At 46.1% G+C, this 26808-nt stretch overlaps 1 protein-coding gene and 1 long non-coding RNA gene across 6 annotated transcripts in view; both read left to right on the top strand.

Annotated features, from left to right (window-relative positions):
- Positions 1 to 13942, top strand: part of LOC129556896 (tumor necrosis factor receptor superfamily member 10A-like) — a 37340-nt gene extending 23398 nt beyond the window's left edge. Inside the window, exons 1-10 of one of the 5 annotated variants that reach the window (XM_055427223.2) lie at positions 1476 to 1920; positions 6010 to 6109; positions 6725 to 6838; positions 7831 to 7942; positions 8766 to 8839; positions 8927 to 9013; positions 9463 to 9488; positions 10039 to 10099; positions 11553 to 11634; positions 13803 to 13942. In XM_055427223.2, the coding sequence (XP_055283198.2) occupies positions 1738 to 1920; positions 6010 to 6109; positions 6725 to 6838; positions 7831 to 7942; positions 8766 to 8839; positions 8927 to 9013; positions 9463 to 9488; positions 10039 to 10099; positions 11553 to 11623 (828 nt within the window). In that variant the 5' untranslated portion in view covers positions 1476 to 1737 and the 3' untranslated portion in view covers positions 11624 to 11634; positions 13803 to 13942. Of the gene's footprint in view, positions 1 to 1465; positions 1921 to 6009; positions 6110 to 6724; positions 6839 to 7830; positions 7943 to 8765; positions 9014 to 9462; positions 9489 to 10038; positions 10100 to 11552; positions 11635 to 13802 lie in introns of those variants that run through there. The other 4 variants (XM_055427221.2, XM_055427222.2, XM_055427224.2 and 1 more) reach the window with 4 other exon arrangements.
- A 5884-nt stretch (positions 13943 to 19826) lies between these two features.
- LOC148777372 (uncharacterized) lies at positions 19827 to 26149 on the top strand. Its single transcript, XR_016037772.1, has 3 exons — positions 19827 to 19877; positions 20842 to 20909; positions 26067 to 26149. It is a non-coding gene; the product is annotated as an uncharacterized LOC148777372 (long non-coding RNA).
- Positions 26150 to 26808: the final 659 nt, after the last annotated feature.

Genomic DNA, 26808 nt, shown 5'->3' with positions numbered 1-26808 from the left:
AGAGGAGAAGATACTGGGACGCCTGAGGAGTGAATGCTACCTTCTTGGGTACCATCAAAGGCGGTTTGGTACCGTTTTAAAAATAGATTTTATTTAAATGCCAGTTTTTATTTATTAGTCTGCCTTGGGTCTTTGTTCCTGCAGGGGGGTCTTCCATCCATCCTGTGGGTTTCTTTCCTTGGTAGTACATGCACTCTCTAGTTGTGGAGGGCGGGGCTCAGTAGTTGGGGGTGCACCAGCTCAGTAACTTGAGGCATGTGGGATCTTAGTTCCCCCTATCAGGGATCAAACCTGAGATCCCTGCGTTGGAAGGCAGATTATTAACCACTGAAGCACCAGGGAAGTCCTGATTTGGTAATTCTTGGTCCTGGCAGACTAGGGAGATGGGACAGTCCAGGGTGACTTGGACCCTTCTCTGAGCCTGATGACAGGAAGTACTGCATTGCCTCAATGTGAATGGTGACCCTAGTTTGTGAAATCAGAGACATTCAGAGCCATGAACATAAAATAGGACTTGGTGGATATATTCATCTGCAAATAAAGTGTTTCAACTACATAGTCACAGCCAGGCCACCTTCTTTCTCCTGGATGCCACTTATATTGGAGCGGGGAGGTATTCACCAGGCTCCAAAATGTTCTGTTGGGTAGAACTTAAGGTTTATAAAATATAAGTGACAAAAGTAAACTTATAAACTGTGCTAATGATACTTAAGATCTTTGAAAAGTAGAGTTCACAACAGGAAAATATGGTGTGTATCCTTTGCCTTTGGGGGCTTCCCAGGTGACTCAGTGGTAAAGAATCCACCTGCCAATGCAGGAGACTTGAGTTCCATCCTTGGGTTGGGAAGATCCCCTGGAGAAAGGAATGGCAACCCACTGCAGTATTCTTGCATGGGAAATCCCATGGACAGAGGAGCCTGGCGGGCCACAGTCCATGGGCTTGCAAAAGAGTTGGCCATGACTCAGCAACTAAACAACAATTCTTTGCCTTTAAATAAATACTTATTTGTAATTCCATAGTAAAGTGATTATTAACACTATTTATATGATACAGGCCCAGGGCAAAAAGGTTCACCAGGTCTGTCTCAGAAAGTGCAAGTGAGTCTGGCAACCTACTGATTTTTCTAACAATTCAAGGTTTCTTAGTTGACCCATCATTCCCCTACAGTACAGTACAGGGCACCTCTTGGATCTCCTTCTTGGCTGTCCATGTTCTCTGGCCTCCTTGGGGCCCTGGTCAATGAAGGGGTTGCAGGGAGGAGCAGAAGCTGGGAGTGGGCAGAAGGCGCTAGTTAGAAGACAGGTGGTTCATTCATTTTTTCAACCCGTGGGGCCTTTGACCTGCAAAGGGCAGAGTTAGGACCTGCCTGGAAAACAGATTCTGAGTCTCACCAGCCAGATTACAACACAGCACGTGAAAGGTGCTCTGTCCCCGCCTCCCAAAGGCACAGACCAGGCTGGCGCTGAATGAAAAACCACATCCACAGGGTATTAGCTGGCGGGAGTTCCCCTTCGGCACCAAGAAGACTTACGGTCCGGGCTCCTCTCCTGAGCCACGCGTGATTGGCTGGAAGTGGTAATGATTACATCAGCAGCCACTGGCTCATTCGCTACCGCGGGTGGCGCAATCCCAGGGGTGTATAAAAGTAGAGCCAGGCTCAGATTAAACAGCAGAGTTCGGCTCCGCGCACCTCGCAGGGGCGATCTCGCGCCGCACGAAACACACTTTCATTTCTGATGGCTCTGGCGGCTGTCACCCCGCCGCAATCTGCACAGCGAACACTGCCCGACCGCACCGGGCAGCGGGGACAGAGGGCACCGGCCGCCTACAGCTCCCGGGCAGGGTGCACCCAGGGCCCCAGGCCTCGGCTCAGGGGCCCCTGGGCTCTTATCTTCGTCGTCTTGGGTGTCTTGCTGTTGGTGAGTTCCCGCCGCGAGTCCTGGCTCCAAAAGGCGATCTTGGTGGCCCGAAAAAGCCCGGGGGCACCTGGCTGGGCAAATCCCGGCAGGACCCGCCCGGGCAAGTCCAAGTACGTGTTGGTGGGGGGCGCTAGAGGAGTGCGGATCCCTAGCATCTACTTGCTGCCCAGAAGAGCTGGCTCCTTAGAGAGCCTGACCTCTGGATTGGCTCCAGGCCCAGCGAGCATCAGATCGTCATTTCTTTCCTTTCTCTTCCCTTTTCCCTCTGCCAACCCTCTTAACTCTTTTCTTTCTCTCTCTCCTTTTCTATTTTGCACTGCATGTATCTTCTAAGACGTGTCCTTTGTAAATCATTAACACTGAGGCCCCATCGTCCCCTCACCACTGCCTTAAGCACCCTTACATTTCCTTTCCTTTGAAAGGAGAACAATGTCAAAATCGCTTCCAGCTCCTTGCACTTTATGAATAGAAACCACCAATCAACTCAGCTTGGGTCAGATTCTCACCACTTTCTTTCAGAGGGGAGTTGGAGGCTCTGTGTGTGGTTCACCACTGCTGCTGCTGCTGCTAAGTCGCTTCAGTCGTGTCCAACTCTGTGTGACCCCATAGATGGCAGCCCACCAGGCTTCCCCGTCCCTGAGTGTGCATTTTTAAGAAACTCACAATGGGGAAAAATGTGCACGCTTGGCACTACTTTCCTGCATTGTTTGAGGCTCTTTTCAAAGTTGCTTATAGGTTCAAAGAAAAAAAAATTAAGGGTCTAACAAAGTTACAGGAATCGTGAAAATATGCGTCTTTCATTGAAAAATTAGTACCAAAAATCTGGAAAGAAATAGCATTTTGTATTCATAAGAAGTATAGAATTAGTTTTTAAAGTATCGGTTTGTAATAGGTAGGACTCATGTTGAACACTACTTGATGAATGGGTCTGGCTGCCTGTCAAGTATCCAGTGTAGCCATGTGCATTGTCTGTTGGGTAACTCCTTAGAAGTACAATTGCTGGGTCAGTGGGTTAGACAATTTTACACTTTTGTCTAGATAATGACAAACTGTTCTCCCAAAGAAGACTGAACCATTTTATCTCACACCAGGAGTCCACAGGGGTGCCCTATTTCCCTGCACCCTTGCCACACTGAACTTTAACACTTTGCCAGTCTAAGAAGTAAAAATGGGGCATCATAGTGCCATGGTTTTGATTCTTCCATTCCAGTAGAGTGTTTCAAGGATCCATGAGATTGCTGAGACTAGGAGAGGATAACCAGGAGACCCCAGGTTAGGTCACAGGGGAGGGCACAAAAATAGACAATAAAAGAACTAACAAAAATCTTTACACAAATTCTTTCAGACAACAGGAGTTCTTCACTAGTTCTTCTAAGGCCAACATAACTCTAATACCTAAACCTAACAGAAACATTTGAAAAGAAGAAAAAATACTCTTAAATACCCTTCCTAAAATCAGAGGCAAAATTCCTTTACAAAGCAAATAGTAAACTAAATTCAGGAAGATTTAAAGAAGAAAACATACCATGACCAAATGGGGTTAATCTCAGGAATAAGTGTTGGATTAACATCTGAAAATCAATCTGTGTTTTTCACTGTATTAACAGTGTGGGGGCTTCCCTGGTGGTCCAGTGGTTAAGAAGCTCCTTGCAATGTGAGAGACACCAGTTCATTCCCTGGTCTGGGAGGATTCCACATGCCTGGGAGCAACTGAGCCCATGTGCTACAATTACTGAGCCCCCACACTGCAACTACTGAAGCCTGTGCACCTAGAGTCTATGAGAAGCCACTGCAATGAGAAGCCTACACATGAAAATCAAGAGTATCCTCCACTTGCCACAAGTAGAGAAGGCCTGCGTGCAGCAACAAAGACCCAGCACAGCCAAAATAAATAAATAAATAAATAGATCTTTAAAAGCTATGGCAGAAACCATCACAATAAAGTAACTATCCTCTAATTAAAAATTTAAAACACACACAACCAGGGTAAAGGAGAAAAACTATACGAACAGCTTAACAGATGCAGAAAAAGAATTTGAACTGACACTTAACCCCCTGTAACGAAAAGGTGGAAGTGTTAGTTGCTCAATCGTATCCCAACAATTTGCGACCCCATGGACTGTAGCCTGCCAGGCTCCTCTGTCCATGGAATTCTCTAGACAAGCATACTGGAGTGGATTGCCATTCCCTTCTCCAGGGGATCTTCTTGACACAGGGATTGAACCTGGGTCTCCTGCGTTGCAGGCAGATTCTTTACTGTCTGAAAAAAGTCTCATTTTATCAGGATAGAAGGGACCTTCCTCCATATGATGAAGGCCACTCCCTCTTGGAGTCACATCAGAGATTAGGATAACTGAGGAAGCGGCATGAGGGAATGTTTTGGAGCAAGCTAATTTCCATGATCTAGATAGAGGGTTTGGATTTCCCAAGTGTATGCATTAAAAAAAAAAAACAACTCTTTGAATGGTACCCTTAAGATTGTGCACTTCCTTCTTTGTAAATCTTAACATTGAAATAAACTGTAAGGAAATATTGAGCTCGAGTTACTGACATAATGCTGATGTATTAAGAGTTGCAGATACGAATTTATCATAAAAATAAGACACTTAGGAGAATGGACAGAGGGGGATGGATAGAGAGAGAAATATGTGATACACCTAAGTTACAGAACTTAGGTGGTGAGCAGGTAAGAGTTTAGTGAATGAATCTTACAACCGTGTTGGATGTTTGAAACTGTTCATAACAAAACATTGAGGGAGAGAGTCTGAGAGGAGAACCAGGGAAGAAAGGAAGGCATAGGATTGTGAGGGTAGGCAAAGCAGAGTCCACCAATTTGGGGTGACTCAGGATGCCCAGACTGGGGAAGGGATGATTAGGGGACACATATGAGCTTAGCTGTCCCCAAATATTTAACAGGTTGCATTTCATCTTTTTTAGATCCAGGTAGTTGAACTGGGCTCAGCATAAGCTGTTTCTATTTTAACTTTATTTTTCTTTCTCTTTTTTCTCTTAATGTCACTTTCTACTTTAAATCACTCCCAGATTAAAGTTACAAAGCTATACACAACCCTTTGTTTCCTGTATCATCTGAAACATAGCTACTGACATGACAGATCCCATGACTGGACACTTGAATGTATGTTTCCCACAAATGAGGACAGTCTCCCCCCAAATGACAATACAATCCTGAACATAAGAACACTATCATCACCGCATTAATCCTGGTCGAATCCTCAGACTCCAGTGATTTTTGAGTGGCCCCATTGTGTCATTTTTAGCACAAAGACTTGGCTGAAAACCCTGTATTGCTATTTCTCCTTTCTCCATGTGATTCTGGTATTTTGTGGAACACTGACAGCTTCCTTTTGGGGACAGCTTGTTGGATTAAAGCCACAAGTTCATTACTCAATGTGATTCTATATCCTGATTATGAAAAATTGTATGCATAGCAGAACCCTCATTTGTGAAAATGTGTGTGTGTGTGCACACACATGTGAGAAAGAGAGAGCCCAGGAGCATTCACACATATGGTCAAATAGAAGAAGTCAAGACACAAAATAATGGATGTTTTCTCTAATCAAGGGGATCTCTGTGCTTTCTGTATTCTTATAAAGAAAATTTTCCTTGCCCATACTTTCTGGGCTTCCCAGGTGGTGCTAGTGGTAAAGAACCAGCCTGCCAACACAGGAGTTGCAAGAGACTAAAGTTTGATCCCTGGGTCAGGAAGATCCCCTGGAGGAGGAAATGGCAACTCACTCCAAAATTCTTGCTGGGATAATCCCACGGACAGAGGAGCCTGATGGGCTACAGTCCATGGGGTCGCAAAGAGTTGGACGCATCTGAGCACATACTTTCTGGAATAAACATATTTTAGGAGGAAAGAATACAGGGGAAAAAACTTAAGTGTAAGTTACTTGCTAGCACAAAAGGTCAAAGGACAAACATGAAAAGAGTGAGAGTTTGGAGCTGGGAAGAAAGGTCCCGGTTCTGTTTTATTTTGCAGGTAGTGGTCAAGGAAATGTGGGGTGGATCCTAGAAGGGGTGAGAGTGTGGAAGCCATTCATGCATGTCCCTACTTTGTCCCCATAGGTCAAACCTGGTTCAGCCATGTCTATAAGGAAGGATGAAGTTCACCAGCAGTTATCAACCCCACTGGAATGGATCCTCCAACAGAAGCTATGTCTACCAGGTAGATTCTAAGACTGGTCTCCAACCCTTGTCTTCATATCTATGTGTTTATTTTTGGCTGTGCTGAGGCTTTGTTGCTGCATGGGCTTTCTCTAGTTGTGGGGAGTGGGGCCTACTCTCCAGTTGCGGTGCTTGAGCTTCTTATTGGGTGGCTTCTCTTGTTGCAGAGCATAGGCTCTCGGGTGCGTGGGCTTCAGTAGTTGCAGCATGTGAGCTCAGTAGTTGTGGCTCCCGAGCTGTAGAGCACAGGCTCAGTATTTGTGACACATGGGCTTAGCTGCTCCGCAGCATGTGGGATCTTCCTGGATCAAACCCATGTATTCTGCATAGGCAGGCAGATGCTTACCACTGAGCCACCAGGGAAGCCCCTGACCTTTCTTTTTACTGTTTAATGTGCCAGCTTGAATGTGTCTTGGATGTGTGGCTTGTGATATATTTCTGTTGGCAGTACTGGTCTAGGGTATGTGGTAGATGAAGAATCAAAAGATGAAAGCCCAGTTGAGGCGAGTTCCCCTCGTGGATTCCACAGATGGCCAAGAGAGGCCTCCCCAGCCACACTGCCAGCCTCAGGGGATCCTGCGGGGATTTACTCACCAGCCTTTCCCTTCCTTCCCAGGATTCTATATGGAAGAATCCAGTGGAGATTGTGCCCCATGCACCGATGGGATAGACTACACCAATCATTCAAACACCCTCCCTTCTTGCTTACTTTGCACAACTTGCAAATCAGGTACAGAACCTGTGGTCCCCCGTGCCTGCAGTTAGGGTGCTGGGTGATGAGATGGAATTTAAATGGGACTAGGAGTCAGAAACCTGATTTCCAGCCCAGCTAGGTCTTCATCCTGTCTTAGGTCAGTAAAATAAATGAAAACAGAAGTTATTTGCATAACGCATGCCAACTGGTAGGGAAGTCTTTCAGAACATCAGCTGGAAAGGGGGGAATAACGTGTCCCTTGATGGAGGGGGCTGGATAACAGTGCCGAAGGCCCTGGGGGAGTGGGGCAGGGCTGGGTTTGAGCCGTGTGATGTGTCGGATCCTGGGCCAGGCTCCTGTGAGCACCATGCCCTCTGCTCTGGGGTCTCAGCCTCTCTCAGCCTTCGTGACCTGAGGTCCCTCTGCCTTTCCAGCAGGGCATCACCCGTTGGGACATCACCCAAGGGTTCCTCTCCATCCACAGCGTCTCAGATTACACCTCACCACACTCCACTTCTTGCTCCTTATTTGTGATCTAAAACATTTTTTTTCCCATCCCTGATGCAATCTGTAATGACGCACACCCCCTTTTGTATGCCTCTATTGGTGACAGGTGAACAGTGGCTGTTCTTTGGATGGTCTATGTGTGTTGACTCCCAAATTACTTTTAAAAAGGGTTAATTCATTTAGTTTTGGCTGTTCTGGGTCTTTGTTGCGGAACAGGGGCTTTTTCTGGTTGTGGTGAGGGGGGCTTCTCCTTGTTGCCTCTCATCGTGGTGCACAGGCCCTAGAGCAGGATCAGTAGCTATGGCACACGGGCTTAGCTGTCCCGCAACATGTGGGATCTTCCCAGACCAGGGATGGAACCTGTGTGCCCTGCTTTGACAGGTGGATTCTTAACCACTGCACCACCCAGGAAGCCCTCTGAATTACTTCTGGAACTGAGTGGATGGAGATCTGGGTGGTGAAGAAGGGTTGAGAGACATATGAGGGAAACACACCCTCAAAACCTTGTCTTTGGTCTCCAGGAGAAGAAGAAAAAAGTCGCTGCACCTCCACCAAGGACACTGATTGTCAGTGCAAACCTGGCACTTTCCGCGGAGAAGATGCTCCTGAATTCTGTCAAAAATGCAGCACCGGGTGAGACACAGGTGCCTGGGGGGCTTCCAAGCCGCAGGAGACCCCGTTTCCTTGTGCCCATTTCTCTCTCCTGCTTCCGTGAAGCCCCTCCCCCCTCTCAGAGCTCCCCTGTGCCTGTGGGGTCTCCTGAGCCTGCAGCAGCGCTCCCCCGCCCCGCCCACCGTTTGTCCGGCATGGCTTTCCCAGTGGCCCCTTCCCACGTCTCCTCGGGAGGGGCCTAGAAAGACCGAAGTGCTGACAGCAGACAGAAGTCATAATGAGGCCACGTGTGTGCTCCTTCAAGGTTCCTATAAAACCGGAGCCAACTCGACAGGCCTCACACCCAGCCCTCGTTCCCCAGTAGCACCTGAATCTTTCCTATCTGGAGACTCGGGGGCCAATAGTAATTCCCTATCCTCTGATGCTCCAGGGTTGGCTGAGATTGGTAGGAAGAGTACAACAGGTGGATGAGAGGGCCTCCTATTCAAGTTTGACTGGAGGATGAGTGAAACTTGTGCCCACACCCTTCTGACCCTTGACCTGGATGAGGCCCCCGCCTCACAGAGCTTCCCGTGCAGCCCAGGGAGGCCAGGGCGGGCCTTGCAGAGGAAGCCCAGCTCCTGAAGGACAGCTCTGAACACTCAGTAGGATCCCGCGCGCCGCAGTACACAATCCTGGATCCTTCTCCCGCCCAGTGAGGGGGAGTGAGGGGACCCTTCCCTGCAGACAGCAGGAGCCTGTGCCCACTCCACTGTCTTGTCAGGGGACCAGGATGGGAGGCTGCCCCCTCCTTCTCCTCATCCAGCCGGCTGTCCCTGATGGGTCCCCCTGTGTCTGTACCCAGGTGCCCTGATGGGAAGGTCATGGTCATGGACTGTACCCCCTGGAGCAACATCAAGTGTGTGGACCAAGAATCAGGTACCCTGGCCCGTGGGGAGGCCCCGGTTCCTGGAGAGCTGGCAGCCATGAGCCAGAGACTGCCCATCACTCCCTCTCCCTCCTCAGGCGCTTCACTGCTGGTGATTGGAATTGTAACTGGACTTGTAATCACCATTGTCCTAATCGGATGTGTTGTATGGCGCTTCTTTAAAGGTGAGGTTCTAGAAAGGAAGGAGGAGGTGCTGGCTCCCTCCTCCATCTCCCCAATCCTCCTGTTCCTCCTGGCTTGTCTCTGATCTTGTTCCCCAGGAAACCCCTCCTCCTCCCACCTCACCTGGTCCTACAAAACTGTGATCACATCGGGCCCCCAACTCAGCTGACGGTCCTCTCTTTCCCCTGGCCGAGTCTGGTGGGAGGAGGCAGGAGAAGAGGGTGGTTCAGTAGCACCACACAGAGATTTTACATGGGTTTCATTTTACTTCATTTTCTCCCTTCTCTTCTCCTCCCTGAGGGTTCCCCAGACTCGGAATGTCCCGCTTGCAGTCACAGGCCTGGGGCTCTTTGTTCAGTGTTTGAGCCCCCAACTTGCACCCTGTCCCTAGGAAGGGAGGTGTGGCAAGAGGGCCCTTCCCACTACTCAGTGGATGTCTCTTCTCTTCTAGGTGTCTTTGGTGAGTGCTGGCACAAGGTGAGTCGGTTTCTCCAGCATCTGGCGGCATCAGACCCTCAGTAACTGCTTCTGCCCCACAACAAAGCCCAGGGTGGACATGGTCCCCGGTTTGTCCTATGCTGTTGTCCCTGACTCCCCCAACTGGCCTGGGGGCTCTAGACTGAATGTAGGAGGCAGACTGGCCTGCTGAGAGCTGTCCTAAGGCTGGTTGGCAGCACTGTCCTTACTGTTTGAGACACCCTCAGTCTGTAACCCTGGGGCATGGGGGGTGTCAGGCAGGGGTGCTCAATTCCCCTTAGCATCACACCAGAGTCTGGGTGCCATCAGCAGAGCCCAGATATGCTGAGTCTATGCCCACTTGGGGGGCACACATAGGAGTAGGTGGGAAGGCAGAACCCACTGTGTCCCCCCAGACACTGTAGGGGTTTGTGATTCCTGGGTCAGCGCCTTGCTTTCTCAAGGCCCTTTTCTGGCACTTATGTCCCCCAAGAGGGTCTGGGGCTCTGGACCATGCCCACAACAACAGGCTGACCAATGGAGATTCATTTCCATTCTGGTCCCTTGGCAGGTAAAGAAGCTGACAGAAGACAACGCCCAGTCCCACAATGAAGCAAGGAGACTGTCTGCTGGTGAGTGTGGGGCTCTGGCCTTTCTGCTTGCTTGGGACTGTGGAAGAGAGACAGGGATGGCAATGCTGGCCAGGTCTCCTCTCCTCTGGGGAGGTGGTGATGGAGGGAGACCAGGGCATGGAGGGAGGGGAGCCACCCCCTGATCTGGAGAGAGACCAGGACATGGAGGGAAGGGAGCCCACAGCCTGCTCTGGAGGGAGACCAGGGCATGGAGGTAGGGGAGCCACCCCCTGCTCTGGAGAGAGACCAGGGCATGGAGGGAGGGGAGCCACCCCCTGATCTGGAGAGAGACCAGGGTATGGAGGGAAGGAAGCCCATCCCCTGCTCTGGAGAGAGACCAGGGCATGGAGGGAAGGGAGCCCACCGCGTGCTCTGGAGGGAGACCAGGGCATGGAGGTAGGGGAGCCACCCTCTGCTCTGGAGAGAGACCAGAGCATGGAGGGAAGGGAGCCCATCCCCTGCTCTGGCCCACTGGCAGATCTGATGATGTTTATCATCTGTCTTGTTGTCACCACATCCCTTGTCTATAACAGGGCAGCCAAAGGGTGATCACTCCTCCCATGACTGACCCAGGGATGGAGTCAGAGCTACATAATATTTTTCTGTGTGACTGTTACATACTTTTAAGCCATTCCTCATCATAGTAGGAATTTCACATTTATTTCCAAAGTATTATTAAATTGAATCTACTTAAAGTTAAATTTCTTTGTCAACATATAGAAGTATTTTCACTATTTATATGTATGTGTGTATATATATGAGGAGGGCATGGCAACCCACTCCAGTATTCTTGCCTGGAGAATCCCCATGGACAGAGGAGCCCAGCAGGCTACAGTCCATGGGGTCGCAAAGAGTCAGACATGACTGAGTGACTAAACATATATATGTTATATATGTATACATACACACACACACACACATACAGAGACATTTACAGTTTGGGGTCATATCATTTCAATAGTTTTGAGGTTTTTGAGTATTACCTAAATTTATAAATTGATCTAGGAGGAATTGAGATCTTTTAGTATTCTATATTTTTCTTATGAAAAGAGTTAGCATTTTAAGTTAAGAATTTTATAATACCTCAACTCCATGTGTGTTTTTCTTTGGTAAATTGCTCATTTCTTGTTGAGGCTGTATCTTTGTATTACAGTGTTCTATAACCTTATGAGTTTATCCAACTCATAATTCATTACAGAATTTATTGTCATAATTTTTAACATTCATCCATCCATACATTCACTAAGTATTATTGTTGAACCATTAGAGTTTTATAAGAATACAATCATATATAAAATAATGACTCTTGTCCGCTCCCTTCAAGGATCCTGCTTTGGTTTTGTTTTGCTTATGGCTGCATCTGCCAGAATTTCAGAACAATGTTTACTAGGCTCAGTTCTGTAATCTAGGACTCCTGGTTAAGACCAAGGCTGCCCTCCATTGTGTTTTACAGAAAACAGCAGCACCTCAGAGGTGCTGCTCGGAAGGATCTCAGAGGAGAAGACGGCTACTGGTTCCAGTTGATGCCACTGAAAGTGAGTGGTTTTTTCCTGGGCAGTGGATCAGGAGTGGAGGGAGGAGGGCCAGTGTCCTCATTTCTGTCTCCATAGCTGTTAGGGCAGCTCAGAGAGCGGATGGCTTGTCCCTGAATCATCAGGACTCTAATTCCCTCCCTGCCCACTTCTTTTCCCACCCTGCACCCCTCTGTCCTTTAACAGCAGCCCCTAATACCTACCTCCCCGTCCTTCCCTCTTCCACCATCCTCTCTCCTCCCTGGTTGCTCAGGGCCAGGTTGACCCACTCTGAGACATCTGAGAGGTTGTGCTGTCCAGCAGGGCACCCGCTGGGCCAGGGAGGCTGTGGAGCACCTGTCCATGCATGCTAAGTCACTTTAATCACGTCCGACTCTTTGCAACCCCATGGACTGTAGCCCGCCAGGCTCCTCAGTCCATGGGATTCTCCAGGCAAGAATACTGGAGTGGGTTACCATGCCCTCCTCCAGGGATCATTCCAACCCAGGGATCAAACCCACATCTTACATCTCCTGTATTAGCAAGCAGGTTCTTTACTACTGGCGCCACCTGGGAAGCCCCGTGGAGCACCTGAACTGTGGCTAAATCTGATGAGCTGTAGTATATAACTCGATACTGTAGTTCAAGGAGTTGGTGGAAAAAAGGACTGTAATTTGTGTCGTTAACAATTTTTTTTTTTTTTTGTATATTGGTTACATGTTGAGGGGCTTCCCTGGTGGCTCAGATGGTAAAGAATTTGCCTGTAATGCAAGAGAACAGGGTTCAGTCCCTGGGTCGGGAAGATCCCCTGGAGGAGGGAATGGCAACCCACTCCAGTATTCTTGCCTGGAGAATCTCATGGGCCAGAGGAGTCTGGCAGGCTACAGTCCATGAAGTAACAAAGAGCTGGACACACAGCTGAGCAACTAACACTACATATTGCAGTGAAAAAAAAATTTTAACTTACTTTTAATTGGAGGATAATTGCTTCACAATGTTGTGCTGATTTCTGCTGTACAGCAACATGAACCAGCCATCGGTATACATATATCCCCTCCCTCTTGAGCCTCCTTCCAGCGCCCCCATCCCACGTCCCTTAGGTTATCACAGAGCACCGAATTGAGCTCTCTGTGTTATAAAGCAACTTCCCATTAGCTATCTCTATTACATATTGAAATGAAAATTTTTAGAATACTTTGAGTTAGTACAGTATTTTATGAAAACTAGTATTATTATTTTTCATGTTTTCAGTGTAGCTGTTAGAGAATATAAACTTGTGTTGGGTGCCCTCCTTATGTACTGTGGATGGTGGTGTGCACAGCATTTTACACACACAGCACTGAATCCGCAGCACAGTCCATGAGGCGGGTGGTGTTTGCTCCATTTTATGGTTAAATTCTCGCTCAGAGTCTGTCCCCATCCAGCTCTACCACAGTGTCAGGCAGTGAGGCCGAGCGGAGTGTGAGGCCGGAGACCTTCCTCCCTCCAGGCCTTTGCTTTGTCCCCAGTGCAGAGGTGGCCGCCAGGGGACTTCACCCTCCTGAGAAAGGCAGGTGCCCTCCTCTGAGGTCTGTTGGCCCTCGCTGTCCCACCTTCTGCCTCCTATCACAAATGCGTTCTCCCTCTGTGACAGCAGTCTCCTCTTCCAGATGGGCCCTCACCCCCTGCTTAGGGCAGGACTCTCTGCTGACCTGGGCTGTCCCCCACTGCCCTGGGTGCCCAATGCCGGCGTGGCTTGTTTCTCTGCTGCTGGGAAGCAAGTCAAGGGGCGCAGAGCAGAAGGCTTACCAGCAGGGGGCGCTCCTCAGGTTCCCACCCTAAAGTCTAGGCCTGACTTGAGGGTCCTCTGCTGCTGCTACTGCTGCTAAGTCGCTTCAGTTGTGTCCGACCCTGTGCGACCCCATAGACGGCAGCCCACCAGGCTCCCCTGTCCCTGGGATTCTCCAGGCAAGAACACTGGAATGGGTTGCCATTTCCTTCTCCAGTGTGTGAAAGTGAAAAGTGAAAGTGAAGTCGCTCAGTTGTGTCCGACTTGTAGCGACCCCATGGACTGCAGCTTGCCAGGCTCCTCCATCCACGGGATTTTCTAGGCAAGAGTACTGGAGTGGCTTGCCTTTGCCTTCTCCATGAGGGTCCTATGCCTTTGTGAAAGCTCGTTCCAACTCTGTCTCTGTGACTTTTCCCCAACCTAGGCCTGAAGCTATTCTTCAGTGACTTTGAAGCTATCTTTTCCTTGTGACTTCTGTGATTCATTCCTGAAGCAGCTGGGCCTCACATGAAATGAGATCTTTGTGGCCAGAGAATAAGCGTGGGTCTCTCCTTGTGTGAAATGCTGCCAGTCACCAAGAAGGGACAGGGGACCTCAGTCAACACCCTGATGGATGCCTTGGAAATGCTGGAGCAAAGATTGACAAAAGAGACAATTCAAGAGCACCTACTGAACTCAGGAAAGTATTAACATGTTTGTGAAGAAAGTGAGACAGGTTCTGCTGTGCCCTGCGCGTTTGAGGACCTCAATCTTTCAGTTCAGGACACGCTCCTAATAGACTTCTACTTTTTATTTGTATTTATTTGAAATTTGTCATTCATGTTAGTATGTATGCATTTAATGACGTAACTTATAATGAAAGTGTTAGTCACTGAGTCATGTCCAACTCTTTGTGACCCCATAGACTGGTTCTTCTGTCCATGGGATTTCTCCGGGCAAGAATACTGGAGTAGGTTGCTGTTTTCTTCTCCAGGGGATCTTCCCTACCCAGGGATGGAACCTGGGTCTCCTGCACTGCAGGCAGACTCTTTACCGACTGAGCACCCAGGGAAGCCCCACAACTTGTAATATATATCATTAAAGTGCAAACATATTGTATGTCTTTGTACTTTTATGTTTGTGCATGTATTTATGTGTAGAAAAACATTTTGGAAATATAATTTCTAGGTTGTTTATGTGGGCTACCTGGTTGAGCACTGGCAATCCAAAGCAATTAGAAATACAAAAGGAGGGCATTCCCTGGCTGTTCAGTGGTTAGGACTCTGCACTGAGAGCCCTGAGTCCAATCCCTGGTCGGGAAGTAAAATCCCACAATCTATGAGGCAAGAACAAACAAAAACCTACAAAACAGCAACGACAAAGGAGAGCAAGCCCGCTGCTGGGGGAATTTGACCACTTTGGGATTGCCTGGCGACTTCTGTAGGGTCCAGGCTTTAAACATGTCAACTTGGTAGCTGTGTGAATATTTGTATTTTTTATAGGGAGATGTTAATAAGTGAGCAGAGAGGGAGGAGAAGCGGCACACCCGTGCAGCACTGCGTCTGGGGTCCGTGAACTGGGCTGTCATTCCCCGGGCTTCCTCTTGCTCATCTGGGAGGTTAGGGTGGGACGTGGGTTAGGTATGAGTGTCAGATAGTTTCTGTGTCACGTCTGGTCTTATCAGTGAGCTTCATTCCATCTGGGCTCAAGGAAGAGAGGACAGGGATCTGCCATGGTTTCTGGGAGGAAGAATGGACGGGCTCCTGGGTTATGTTCAGTGTTGGCTTGCTCAGCAGTAGATGGGCCCCCCCTTGATACTGGTGCTCTGAGCCCAGAATTGCCTTTTTGTGTTTTAATTGGCTAATTTAGGATCTCAGCCCCTCTGTAAGCCTTGTCCTTCTGCAGAAAAGACACAGAAATGCTGATTCTTAAATACTGTGAGAGCTGACCTAAAATGACTGCTATATTAGGGTTTTGTCTTTTTTTTTAATTAAAAAAAAATACATATTTTTTTATTTCCGCTAAACCCTTCTCCATAGTATGCCAGTCACTGCAGGATAATTTAATGGCAGAAGCAATTCTCAGGCGGGGTTTTGGTCTAGTCCATCTCAAGGCTTGTTTGTTGTCTTCCCTAAGGTTGATGTGACTGGTGTGGTCAAAACTGGAATTGCCTAAAATTTAGGTACAAGTGGATAGTGTGTGGGGTTCACTCGTGTTTTTAGAAGGGCCGACCCCATGGTCTTGGTGCTACACCCCTGTGGCCCTGATGTCCCTCCCTTTCCTGGAAGTCAGGTGTTTCCTGTCTTTGCTGTTCCTTCGGTGCAGGACACTCTGCCTTCATCCCCAGAAAGAGATAGCAATGAATTCTTGGGACCTCCCTGGTGGTTCAGTGGTTAAGACTCTGCACTCCCAATGCAATGAGCCCGGGTTCAATCTCTGGCTGGGGAACTGAGATCCCACATACCACAACTAAGCATGTGCTCCGCAACTCCTAAGCCCATGTGCTGTAGAGCCTGCGCATCACAACCAGAGGAGCCTGTGTGCTGCAATGAAGAGTCCGCACAGCTAAAATAAATAAGATACAATAAAATTTGAAACTGTCACCTATGTATTACAAAAAGCATGTGCATTTGTAAAACAGTTTAAAAACATAAATAGTCAAGTGTCAGGTCACTTGTCCCTTTCTCAGAAGACTTCCCTGAGTGCCCATCTACAGTACCAGCCTTGTCAGTATTTGTCATCTGTATTCATTTGTACACGTTTATTGTGTGTTTACTAATGAGAACCTCCAAGAAACGTGAAATTTGACTCCTTTGTTGCTTTCCTATGGGTGCTTAGTCGTTCAGTCGTGTCCGACTCTTTGTGACCCCATGAACTATAGCCTGCCAGACTCCTCTGTCCATGGGATTCTCCAGGAAAGAATACTGGAGTGGGTTGCCATTTCCTACTCCAGGGGATCTTCCCAATCCAGGGATCGAACCCGCGTGTCTTGTGTCCCCTGCATTGCAGGTGAGTTCTTTGCCTGCTGAGCCATCTGGGAAGCATTACTGCTTTATGCCAATGCAAATGTGACAATTTAAAGTTTTACTTGAAGACTGGATGCCTGTTCAGGTTTCTCCTCAGTAATGAATTTGTGACCAAATTAAAGATGCAGTGTCATATACAAATTTTATGATTTTATGTAAACGTGCAATTTTATGATTTTGAACCAAATTGAATATTCAATGTTATATACAAATTTTGCAATTTTCTATAAATATGCAATTTAAAGAAGTTGTGGCCAAATTAAATATGCAATGTTATATAAAAATTTTATAATTTTATATAAGTAAACAATTGGATGCATTTGTGACCAAATTAAATGGCAGTTACATAAAAATTTTGCAATTTTATGTAAAGATGCAATTTTATGACTTTGTGACCAAATTAAATATGCAATGTTATATACAAATATTATAGTTTTATACATCTTGACAAATATGGAATGTTATAAAAATTTTAATGTTATAAAAATATTAAAATGTTATAAGATTATATAGTTTTCTATAAATATACAATTTTATGAATTTGTGACCAAATTAAATATGTAACTTTATATATGTACTTTTAAATATGGAATGTGGTAAAAATGTTAAATGTTATAAAAATATTAAAATGTTATAAGATTATATAGTTTTCTATAAATATACAATTTTATGAATTTGTGACCAAATTAAATATGTAATTTTAAATATGGAATGTGATAAAAATGTTAAATGTTATAAAAATATTAAAATGTTATAAGATTATATAGTTTTCTATAAATATACAATTTTATGAATTTGTGACCAAATTAAATATGTAATTTTAAATATGGAATGTGATAAAAATGTTAAATGTTATAAAAATATTAAAATGTTATAAGATTATATAGTTTTCTATAAATATACAATTTTATGAATTTGTGACCAAATTAAATATGTAATTTTAAATATGGAATGTGATAAAAATGTTAAATGTTATAAAAATATTAAAATGTTATAAGATTATATAGTTTTCTATAAATATACAATTTTATGAATTTGTGACCAAATTAAATATGTAATTTTAAATATGGAATGTGATAAAAATGTTAAATGTTATAAAAATATTAAAATGTTATAAAATTATATAGTTTTCTATAAATATACAATTTTATGAATTTGTGACCAAATTAAATATGTAATTTTAAATATGGAATGTGATAAAAATGTTAAATGTTATAAAAATATTAAAATGTTATAAAATTATATAGTTTTCTATAAATATACAATTTTATGAATTTGTGACCAAATTAAATATGTAACTTTATATAAAAAGAGGCGTGTGTGTGTGTGTGTTTCCCTGTCCTCTGGTTCTCTGGAGCAGTTCTGAGTGAAGGGTACAGGGGTGTGGTCTTGCTGTGTGACCCACTCCTTCCTTCTCCCCTTTATGCCTCAGGCTCATCCTGCATGGGTGTGTCTCCCGCTCTGACTCAAGATTTCCAGGTGCCAGATTCCTGGGGGACCGGAATTCGGCCCCTCCTCCATCTGCCTCCTCCCGCTCTTCCCCTGGGAGAGGGGCCCCAGCCTGGCCGGGCTCCTGCACAGCCTCCCCCCTGTGGTGTCTCTGAGTCCTCTCTGGGCCTGCTGGGCTCCCTGGAGGTGCAGATTGGCTCTGACAGAGCTGTTGGGAAGGGCTGGTGGGGCCCTGCTTGCTGGGGTTCTCTGTGGCCCCACACTTGTGAGCCTCCTGCCACTCCGGGGCCACCTTCCCCTTCTGTCCCTGCTGTCCTTTCTGCATCCTCATCACAGTGGGTCTGGTGGTTCAGCCCTGCAACCTCATGGAGACCCAACTCCCTTCCCCTGAACCTTAGGGCCTTAGGGTAGGATCCCCCACCCACCTAGATTTCCTGGGGGAGCCCCGTGGTCCCACCCCTGTCCCCTTCCTCAGAGCAAAGTTTCTAGTGCAGAGCTGCACACCCCCTTGACTGCCCCCACTCCTGCCTGTGAATGATTACATATTACGTCAGGAGTGGGAAGAAAGATATTTTAGATCACAAATCAGGAGGAAGAGGTGAATTTATAATTACCTTAAATTCTTGAAAAGCAGTGCTGCCTGTGTGAGACCCCTGTATCAAACCATCTAAGTTGTCCTTGAACGGAGGAGACCAGGCCTCCATTTGTTTTTGTGTGTTAACACTTTATGAGAAGCTGAGGGGTGGGGGGGTGAGGATGTCAGGGGCAATATTCTATAATCAATAGGCTTGAGCTTCCCTGGTGGCTTACATGATAAAGAGTCTGCCTGCAATGCAGGAGACACAGGTTCAATCCCAGGGTCTGGAAGATCTCCTGGAGAAGGAGATGGCAACCCACTCCAGTATTCTTGCCTGGAGAATCCCATGGACAGAAGAGCCTGGCAAGTCCCAGTCCATGGGGTCACAGGGATTGGGACATGATTGAGCGACTAACATTTCACATATGGGATGCATCTGAGCAGTTTTGCAGGATAGGTAAGAGCACATATTAGTGGAAATTACCCCAAAACTTATGTGTTTGAAACTACAGCCTTATTCTTGTTGTTCAGTCACTCAGTCATGTCCGACTCTTTGTGACCCCACGGACTGCAGCATGCCAGACTTCCCTGTCCTTCACCATCTTGCAGAGTTTGCTCTAACTCATGTCCACTGAGTCAGTGATGCCATCCAACCATCTCATCCTCTGTAGACCACTTCTTTTCATGCCTTCAATCTTTCCCAGCATCAGAGTCTTTTCAAGTGAGTTGGCTCTTCCCATCAGGTGGCCAAAGTATTGGAACTTCAGCTTCAGCATCAGTCCTTCCAATGAAAATTCAGGATTGATTTCCTTCAAGATTGACTGGTTTGATTTCCTTGCTATCCAAGGGACTCTCATGAGTCTTCTCCAACACCATGGTTAAAAAGCATCAGTTCTTTGGTGCTCAGCCTTCTTTACGGTCCTACTTTCACATCCGTACTTGACTACTGGAAATACTATAGCGTTGACCAGATGGATCTTTGTCAGCAAAGTGATGTCTCTGTTTTCTAATACGGTGTCTAGGTTTGTCACAGCCTTTATTACATCACCATTTCTAGTGGTTCACTGTAGTTTGGTTCTCTGATACTGAGTCTCACGAGACTGGGGCTGTGGTCCCTTTGAGGCCTGAATGGAAAGGGATGTGCTTCCAAGCTTACACATGAGGTGGGGGCTGGATTCAGTTCTTGAGGGCAGTTGGCAGGAGGCTGTCCTTTGTCCTTGTGATGTGGGCCTCTCTGTTTATTGTTTATTAGTCACTCAGTCATGTCAGACTCTTTGTAACCCCATGGACTGTAGCCTACCAGGCTCCTATGTCCGTGGAATTCTCCAGGCAAGAATACTGGAGGGGGTTGCTATTTCCTTCTCTAGGAGATCTTCCCAGCCCGGGGATCAAACCCAAGTCTCCTGCATTGGCAGAAGGATTCTTCACAGCTGAGCCACCAGGGAAGCCCAGTCCTCTCCATATGTGTGTATGTACATGCTAAGTCGCTTCAGCTGTGTCCGGCCCTTTGCAACCCTATGCCAGGCTCCCTCTGTCCATGGGATTCTCCAAGCAGAATACTGGAGAGTGGGTTGCCATGCCTTCCTCCAGGGGATCTTTCCTATTCAGGGATTGAACTGGCATCTCTTAGGTCTCTAGCAATGGCAAGCGGGTTCTTTACCCCCAGGGAAGCCCGGGCCTCTGCCTGCTGCTGCTGCTGCTGCTGCTGCTAAGTCGCGTCAGTTGTGTCCTACTCTGTGAGACCCCATAAACGGCAGCCCACCTGGCTCCTCTGTCCCTGGGATTTTCCAGGCAAGAACACTGGAGTGGGTTGCCATGCCTTCCTCCAGGGGATATTTCCGATTCAGGGATTAAACTGGCAGCTCTTAGGTCTCTAGCAAAGGCAAGCAGGTTCTTTACCCACTGGGAAGCCCGGGCCTCTCCATAGGGCTGCACAAAACATGGCAGCTTGTTTCATCAGAGCAAGTGAGCAACTAGGGTGGGGAATTCATCATCCTTTTACCCTGATCTCGAGACATCCCACTGCTTCTGTTGATCCATTTCTCGGTATTTTGTCTGAAACTCTGACAGGTCTGAGATCCTACTTGAGAGTTAATGAGTTACCTTACCACAGTTATTTATGTGAGTCTTTATGAGTGTGTGTGTATACCTGGGTAGCATGTATATACCAGTACACAAGTGTATATGTATGCATACAAACATACATGCTAGCCAACTGTACATACACCATCCTGTTGTGAGATCTCTGGATCAAGGATCAGACTGTTTCGTTGTCGAGTAAACTTAGCCCTGGTTCCCCATGGGGGGCATGGGGGAAGAGGGTAGAGGAACATGTACCTGTGTGGGCAGTGGGGTTTATGCATAAATTCCAGGTTATGAAACTCAGAGCTTAAATAGATGGCTGACACATCTACTCCTGCTCTCCTCCTCAGTAAGAAAGATCCTGTATTTTCTTCTGGAATAGAAACAAAGTCTCTTTTGGAGGAAAGAAGCCTAGAATGTGAGTACATGGCCCTGATGGGCAGGGGACAACCTCTAGTCCCTACAGGGCAGTAGCCAACCTCTCCCTTCTAAGGCGTGTCAACCGTTTGTGCTTGTTGCATGCTAAGTCGCTTCAGTCATGTCTAACTCTTTGCAACCTTATGGACCTTAGCCCACCAGACTTCTCTGTTCATGGGATTCACCAGGCAAGAATACTGGAATGGGTTGCCATGCTCTCTTCCAGAGGATCTTCTTGACCCAGAGATTGAACCAGAATCTCTTAGGTCTCCTGCATTGACAGGCAGGGTTCTTTACCACTAGGACCACCTGGGAAGTCCTGTTAACCATTCAAACAGTCTTTAAGCAAGGTTGCCCACAATCTTTGCTCAAAAAACTTAAACTTTAAGCAAATCTGAAAAATGTCATGTCCTTTTTATAAATTGAAAATAATAGGATTAAAGGCCAGAAATTTGTCCCCAGTAGTAAAGATAAGCAGGGTGCACATGGTCTCTCTGCCTGGATGTTAAACATTTACTCTATGGAATTTCATTAGATACATATAAACTTTTAAAGATTTTTTTACATCCCCCAATAGTTTGAGTTGGACAAATAGAAAATACACAACTCAGTTTTTGGAATAGATTTCCACAAAAACATGAAGTGACTTTTCACCCACCCCTTTCCTGGGTCCTGAGTCATCTTTGACTGTTTTTTGCTGACTCCTCAGACTCAGGTTTCACCATGTCTCAGCACTTGACTGCTCTTCCTCTGGTTTCTTTTGTCTTTTCTGTCCCCTTGGGCACACCTCATGCTCTCCCTGCTGAATCACAGCAAAAGGTCCCTGGCTTTGACAGCTGTCTCTGTCCTCCATTATGCTACAATCCCATAGAAGTCTGGAATCTTCCGGATCCAAACCACTTGCCAGGATTTCCACCCCTCCCTCCCTGGAGAGTGTCCAGACAATGTCTTATTAAGCACTTGTCTTTTGCTCCATTCTCTGAGTTGCTGAAACCATTTCCACACGAATGACATTTTAGTCTACCTATTAACCTTGTTAAATAGTCATGGATTATAGAGACATTTGGGCTGGAGAATCCCGTGGACAGGGGAGCCTGGTGGGCTGCTGTCCATGGGGTCGCACAGAGTCGGACACAACTGAAGCAACTTAGCATGCATGTATTGGAGAAGGAAATGGCAACCCACTCCAGTATTCTTGCCTGGAGAATCCCAGGGAGAGAGGAGCCTAGTGGGCTGCCGTCTGTGGGGTCGCACAGAGTCAGACACGACTGATGTGACTTAGCAGCAGCAGCAGCAGCAGTGGTTCAGATGGTGAGGAATCTGCCTGCAATGCAGGAGACCTGGGTTCAATCCCTGGGTTGGGAAGAGCCCCTGGAGAAAGGAATGGCAACCCACTCCAATGTTCTTGTCTGGAGAATCCCATGGACAGAGGAGCCTGGCAAGCTACAGTTCCTGGGTTGCAAAGAGTCGGACACAACTGAGTGACTAATACACATATAGACATTTATGTGACAAAAAGTTTCTGCAGTATTATTCAAACATCAAAAACTTCAAAATAATTAAAATGTTCCCAGTGGGATTCTGGTTAAGTTACTGGTGTTAGACTCATACAGTATGTTAGGGAGTTATCAAAAGTAACATTGTAACAAAATAATTAATGAAATGAAAAAAATGTTTCAAAATGTTAAGAGGAAAAAACAAGATTATTAATAGTATTTACCTGTGGTGGTTTTAAGGCAGGTGTACAAATTCTTCAATCTTTTTCTTTCAAGATATATAGCTGAACATGGGGTGCAATTAGCAACTCATCTGTAATCATTAGGACATGGTTCAGTTCAGTTCAGTCGCTCAGTCGTGTCCGACTCTCCGCGACCCCATGAATCACAGCATGCCAGGCTTCCCTGTCCATCACCAACTCCCGGAGTACACTTAAACTCATGTCCACAGAGTCGGTGATGCCATCCAGCCATCTCATTCTCCGTCGTCCCCTTCTCCTCCCGCCCCCAACCTTTCCCAGCATCAGAGTCTTTTCCAGTGAGTCAACTCGTCGCATGAGGTGGCCAAAGTATTGCAGTTTCAGCTTTAGCATCAGTCTCTCCAATGAACATCCAGGATTGATCTCCTTTAGAATGGACTGGTTGGATCTCCTTGCAGTATAAGGGACTCTCAAGAGTCTTCTCCAGCACCACAGTTCAAAAGCATCAATTCTTCGGCGATCAGCCTTCTTTACAGTCCAACTCTCACATCCATACATGACCACGGGAAAAACCATTGCCTTGACTAGACAGACCTTGGTTGGCAAAGTAATGTCTCTGCTTTTTAATATACTATCAAGGTTGGTCATAACTTTCCTTCCAAGGAGTAGGCGTCTTTTAATTTCATGGCTGCAATCAGCATCTGCAGTGATTTTGGAGCCCAAAAAAATAAAGTCTAACACTGTTTCCACTGTTTTTCCATCTATTTCCCATGAAGTGATGGGACCAGATGCCATGATCTTTGTTTTCTGAATGTTGAGCTTCAAGCCAACCTTTTCACTCTCCTCTTTCACTTTCCTCAAGAGGCTTTTGAGTTCCTCTTCACTTTCTGCCATAAGGGTAGTGTCATCAGCATATCTGAGGTTATTGATATTTCTCCCAGCAATCTTGATTCCAGCTTGTGCTTCTTCCAGCCCAGCGTTCCTCATGATGTACTCTGCATATAAGTTAAATAAGCAAGGTGACAATATACAACCTTGACGTACTCCTTTTCCTATTTGGAACCAGTCTGTTGTTCCATGTCCAGTTCTAACAGTTGCTTCCTGACCTGCATACAGGTTTCTCAAGAGGCAGGTCAGGTGGTCTGGGATTCCCATCTCTTTCAGAATGTTCCACAGTTTATTGTGATCGACACAGTCAAAGGCTTTGGCATAGTCAATGAAGCAGAAATAGATGTCTTTCTGACACTCTCTTGCTTTCTCCATGATCCAGCGGTAGACGTGGCTAAACATGACCAACTGTTGGAACTGGGATTTCTCTTCCAGATAGAAGGGCCAGCAACAAGCCATCACAGTAAACAGTTCCTCAGGACAGTGTGGTAACCATCTTTCAGGGCACGCAGCCATGTCAAAGGGGTCCATGTCCACGTAGGGCATTTGGCCCAGTCAAAAGCTAGCTCCCACAGCATCACTCTGAAGGCCCCCAGGTCACTGGCACTGGAGAACTCATTATTAACCAGACTTTCAAGGGCCATTCACCAAACCCGCCTGTTTTCATTGTCCCCCAGGCAATGATAGTCCGTGGGGAACAAGGCTCTGGAGACAGCATTGTCTGCGATCTTAACTTGAAGTGTGTCCTCAGTGATACAGTTCCTAACAGTCACATCTTGGTGGATGACTTCCCTTCTGGACAGATAGATATGGGCCTCTACTAATTGGCACTGCCTTAAAAACAATCTAAGATTCCCCCAATTCTTATAAGGCAATATCCCCAGGGCTTTTCTCCTTCTATACACACCCTGGTGATAGGAAGATTTCTGTGATGAAGACCTCATAGCTTACAACTCTCAGTGAGCATCACTGTCACGTGAATTTCAGAAGTTTGATCTTTAACTGTTTTTACAAATACTTGCTTTTCTTTATCTGAATCTTTTTCTTTTTTTCCTTTAGCCACAGACTTTATTGTTTGAATATTTGCAACTATTATTCTATACACTTTTAATTCCTTCCAAAACTCTATGCTCCATATTGCTAGGTCACTTCACTCTCCATTTTATTCTACGTTTCCATCAAGCAGTGTTTCCCCAAATCACAATCTGCCTGATTGTGTATTGTTGTTGTTCAGCTGCTAAGTTGTGTCTGTCTCTTTGTGATGCCATGGACTGTAGGCCACCAGGCTCCTCTGTCCATGAGATTTCCCAGGCAAGAATACTGAAGTGGGCTGCCATTCCTTCTCCATATTTGGATCTTTTTCATCTACTAAAATCCCATGGAAAATATGCTCAAAAGTACCTTACTGAAGTTCATCTTTTAGAGTTATCCTCTCCCTGCATATTGCAATATCCTTCACCTTAGCATTGGCCTCCGAAAGAGTGACACTTCTCAGGTCATTCTTCTGTCTTCTTTGAAGACAGAACCCTGCTTGAGTGAAAATAAAAACAAAAAGCCAAACTCTGTTGCTATGTCAGATATGAGATCATCAACATAGTTCAGAAGTGACAATGCAAAACAATTTTTTAAACAAAAGCATGTTTATTATGCAATCTGAGACAAAGGGCAATCAGGAGGGAGCCTGATTATACTTTACAAGAAAATGCACTCAGGAGTAAGTCTGGAATCAGAAGCAGCTTTGGTATTTGTTGGACTGTGATCCTCAGTCACTTTTGCCAAAACATGCAGAATGGATGGGTCTGGTGCCCTGTGTGTTGGGCTGCAGGCCCAATTTCTTAACACAGGGCAGAGTAACTGGGCCAACCACCCCTGTGCTCAGTGGGCAAAGCTGAGGCACTCTCCTGTCCTCACGGGGCTAGCGGGAGGGACTGACTAAAGACAAAGTGCCATGGGTTACACTTCAGAGGGGTGTGATGCAGGAGAAGGGTGATGATTTTATTCATTGCAGCCCCATCAACAACTTCTTCCATCTTCCTGGCTTCCTCCAATTCTCCTGAATTTAACACCAATTAACCTCAACTTCGTCCCCTTACCTAGATTTCTCAAGAATTTGATCTGGCTATAAATAGGAAGAGGAAAAAGTAAATAAATAAAAAAACCTTTTTGCTGTGCTCAAAGACTCTGCATAACCATCCTGCTTTTAAAAAGCAGAGTATAGCACCAGAACACTACACCTTATTCCCTTTCATTTCCTTTTATAATAGTTGAAAATAACATGAGGTGCTTTGGCCAAAAGTCAAGCTTGTTCTAGACCCATGACTACCCTATAAAGCCACAATTACACAAAGGCTCTGCAGAGCTCCACCTTCTCACCCCACGGCACAAACCCCAGTTCCTAGCTAGAGACCTAGGCCAGGATGCATTTTTTGGTCAACCTGCTCAAGATGGATGCTTATGTAACTCTTACCTTCTAAGCAAAAGCAGGAAATCTGGAAATTAGTTTTCTAAAATAAAGCAAGGCATGTTCAGGAGATGGTTAAAATGGCAATAATTTCATATTAATTATTTTTCTAGATCATTTGAGGTGCTGGAGAAGACTCATGAGAGTCCCTTGGACAACAAGGATTTTGGCCAACTGATGGGAAGAACTGACTCATTGGAAAAAACCCTGATGCTGGGAAAGATTGAGAGCAGGAGAAGTGAGTGACAGAGGATGAGATGGTTGGATGGCATCATCGACTCAGTGGACATGAGTTTGAGCAGACTCTGCGAGACAGTGAAGGACAGGGAAGCCTGGCATGCTGCGGCGCATGGGGTCATAGTGTCGGAGACAACTGAGTGACAGAACAGCAACAACAAATGGGGATTAAAGTCATGGACCGTGGATGCTCAGTGTATGGGACCATCTGAATAGATTCACTCTGTCACTGCTGAATCACTGTGATTACTTTAAATGTAGAAACTGGCTGGAATTTCCCTTTCAAAAAAAAAAATTTTTTTTAGGACTTCTATGTTGGGCCTGTGGTTATGCATCCACCTGCCAATGCAGGGGACACAGGTTCCATCCTTGGTCCAGGGATATCTCACATGCCAATGGGGCAACTAAGCCAGTGTGCCACAACTACTGAAGCCCACATGCCCTGCAGCCCATGCTCCAAAACAAGAGAATCCACATCAATGAGAAGCCCATGCATTGTATCTATTGAAAGCCTGAGCATAGCAATAAGATCAGTGCAGCAAAAATAAATAAATAAGTGAAAAAAAAAAAAGATTGGTTCGTATCTAAAAAAAAATTAGCATTGTTCAAGGTAATGCT

The sequence above is a fragment of the Moschus berezovskii genome, chromosome 7 (assembly GCF_049115385.1).
Source record: "Moschus berezovskii isolate FMDL1 chromosome 7, NW_MosBer_1.0, whole genome shotgun sequence".
NCBI classification, from domain to species: domain Eukaryota; kingdom Metazoa; phylum Chordata; class Mammalia; order Artiodactyla; family Moschidae; genus Moschus; species Moschus berezovskii.
This window is presented reverse-complemented; position numbering and strand designations above follow the sequence as displayed.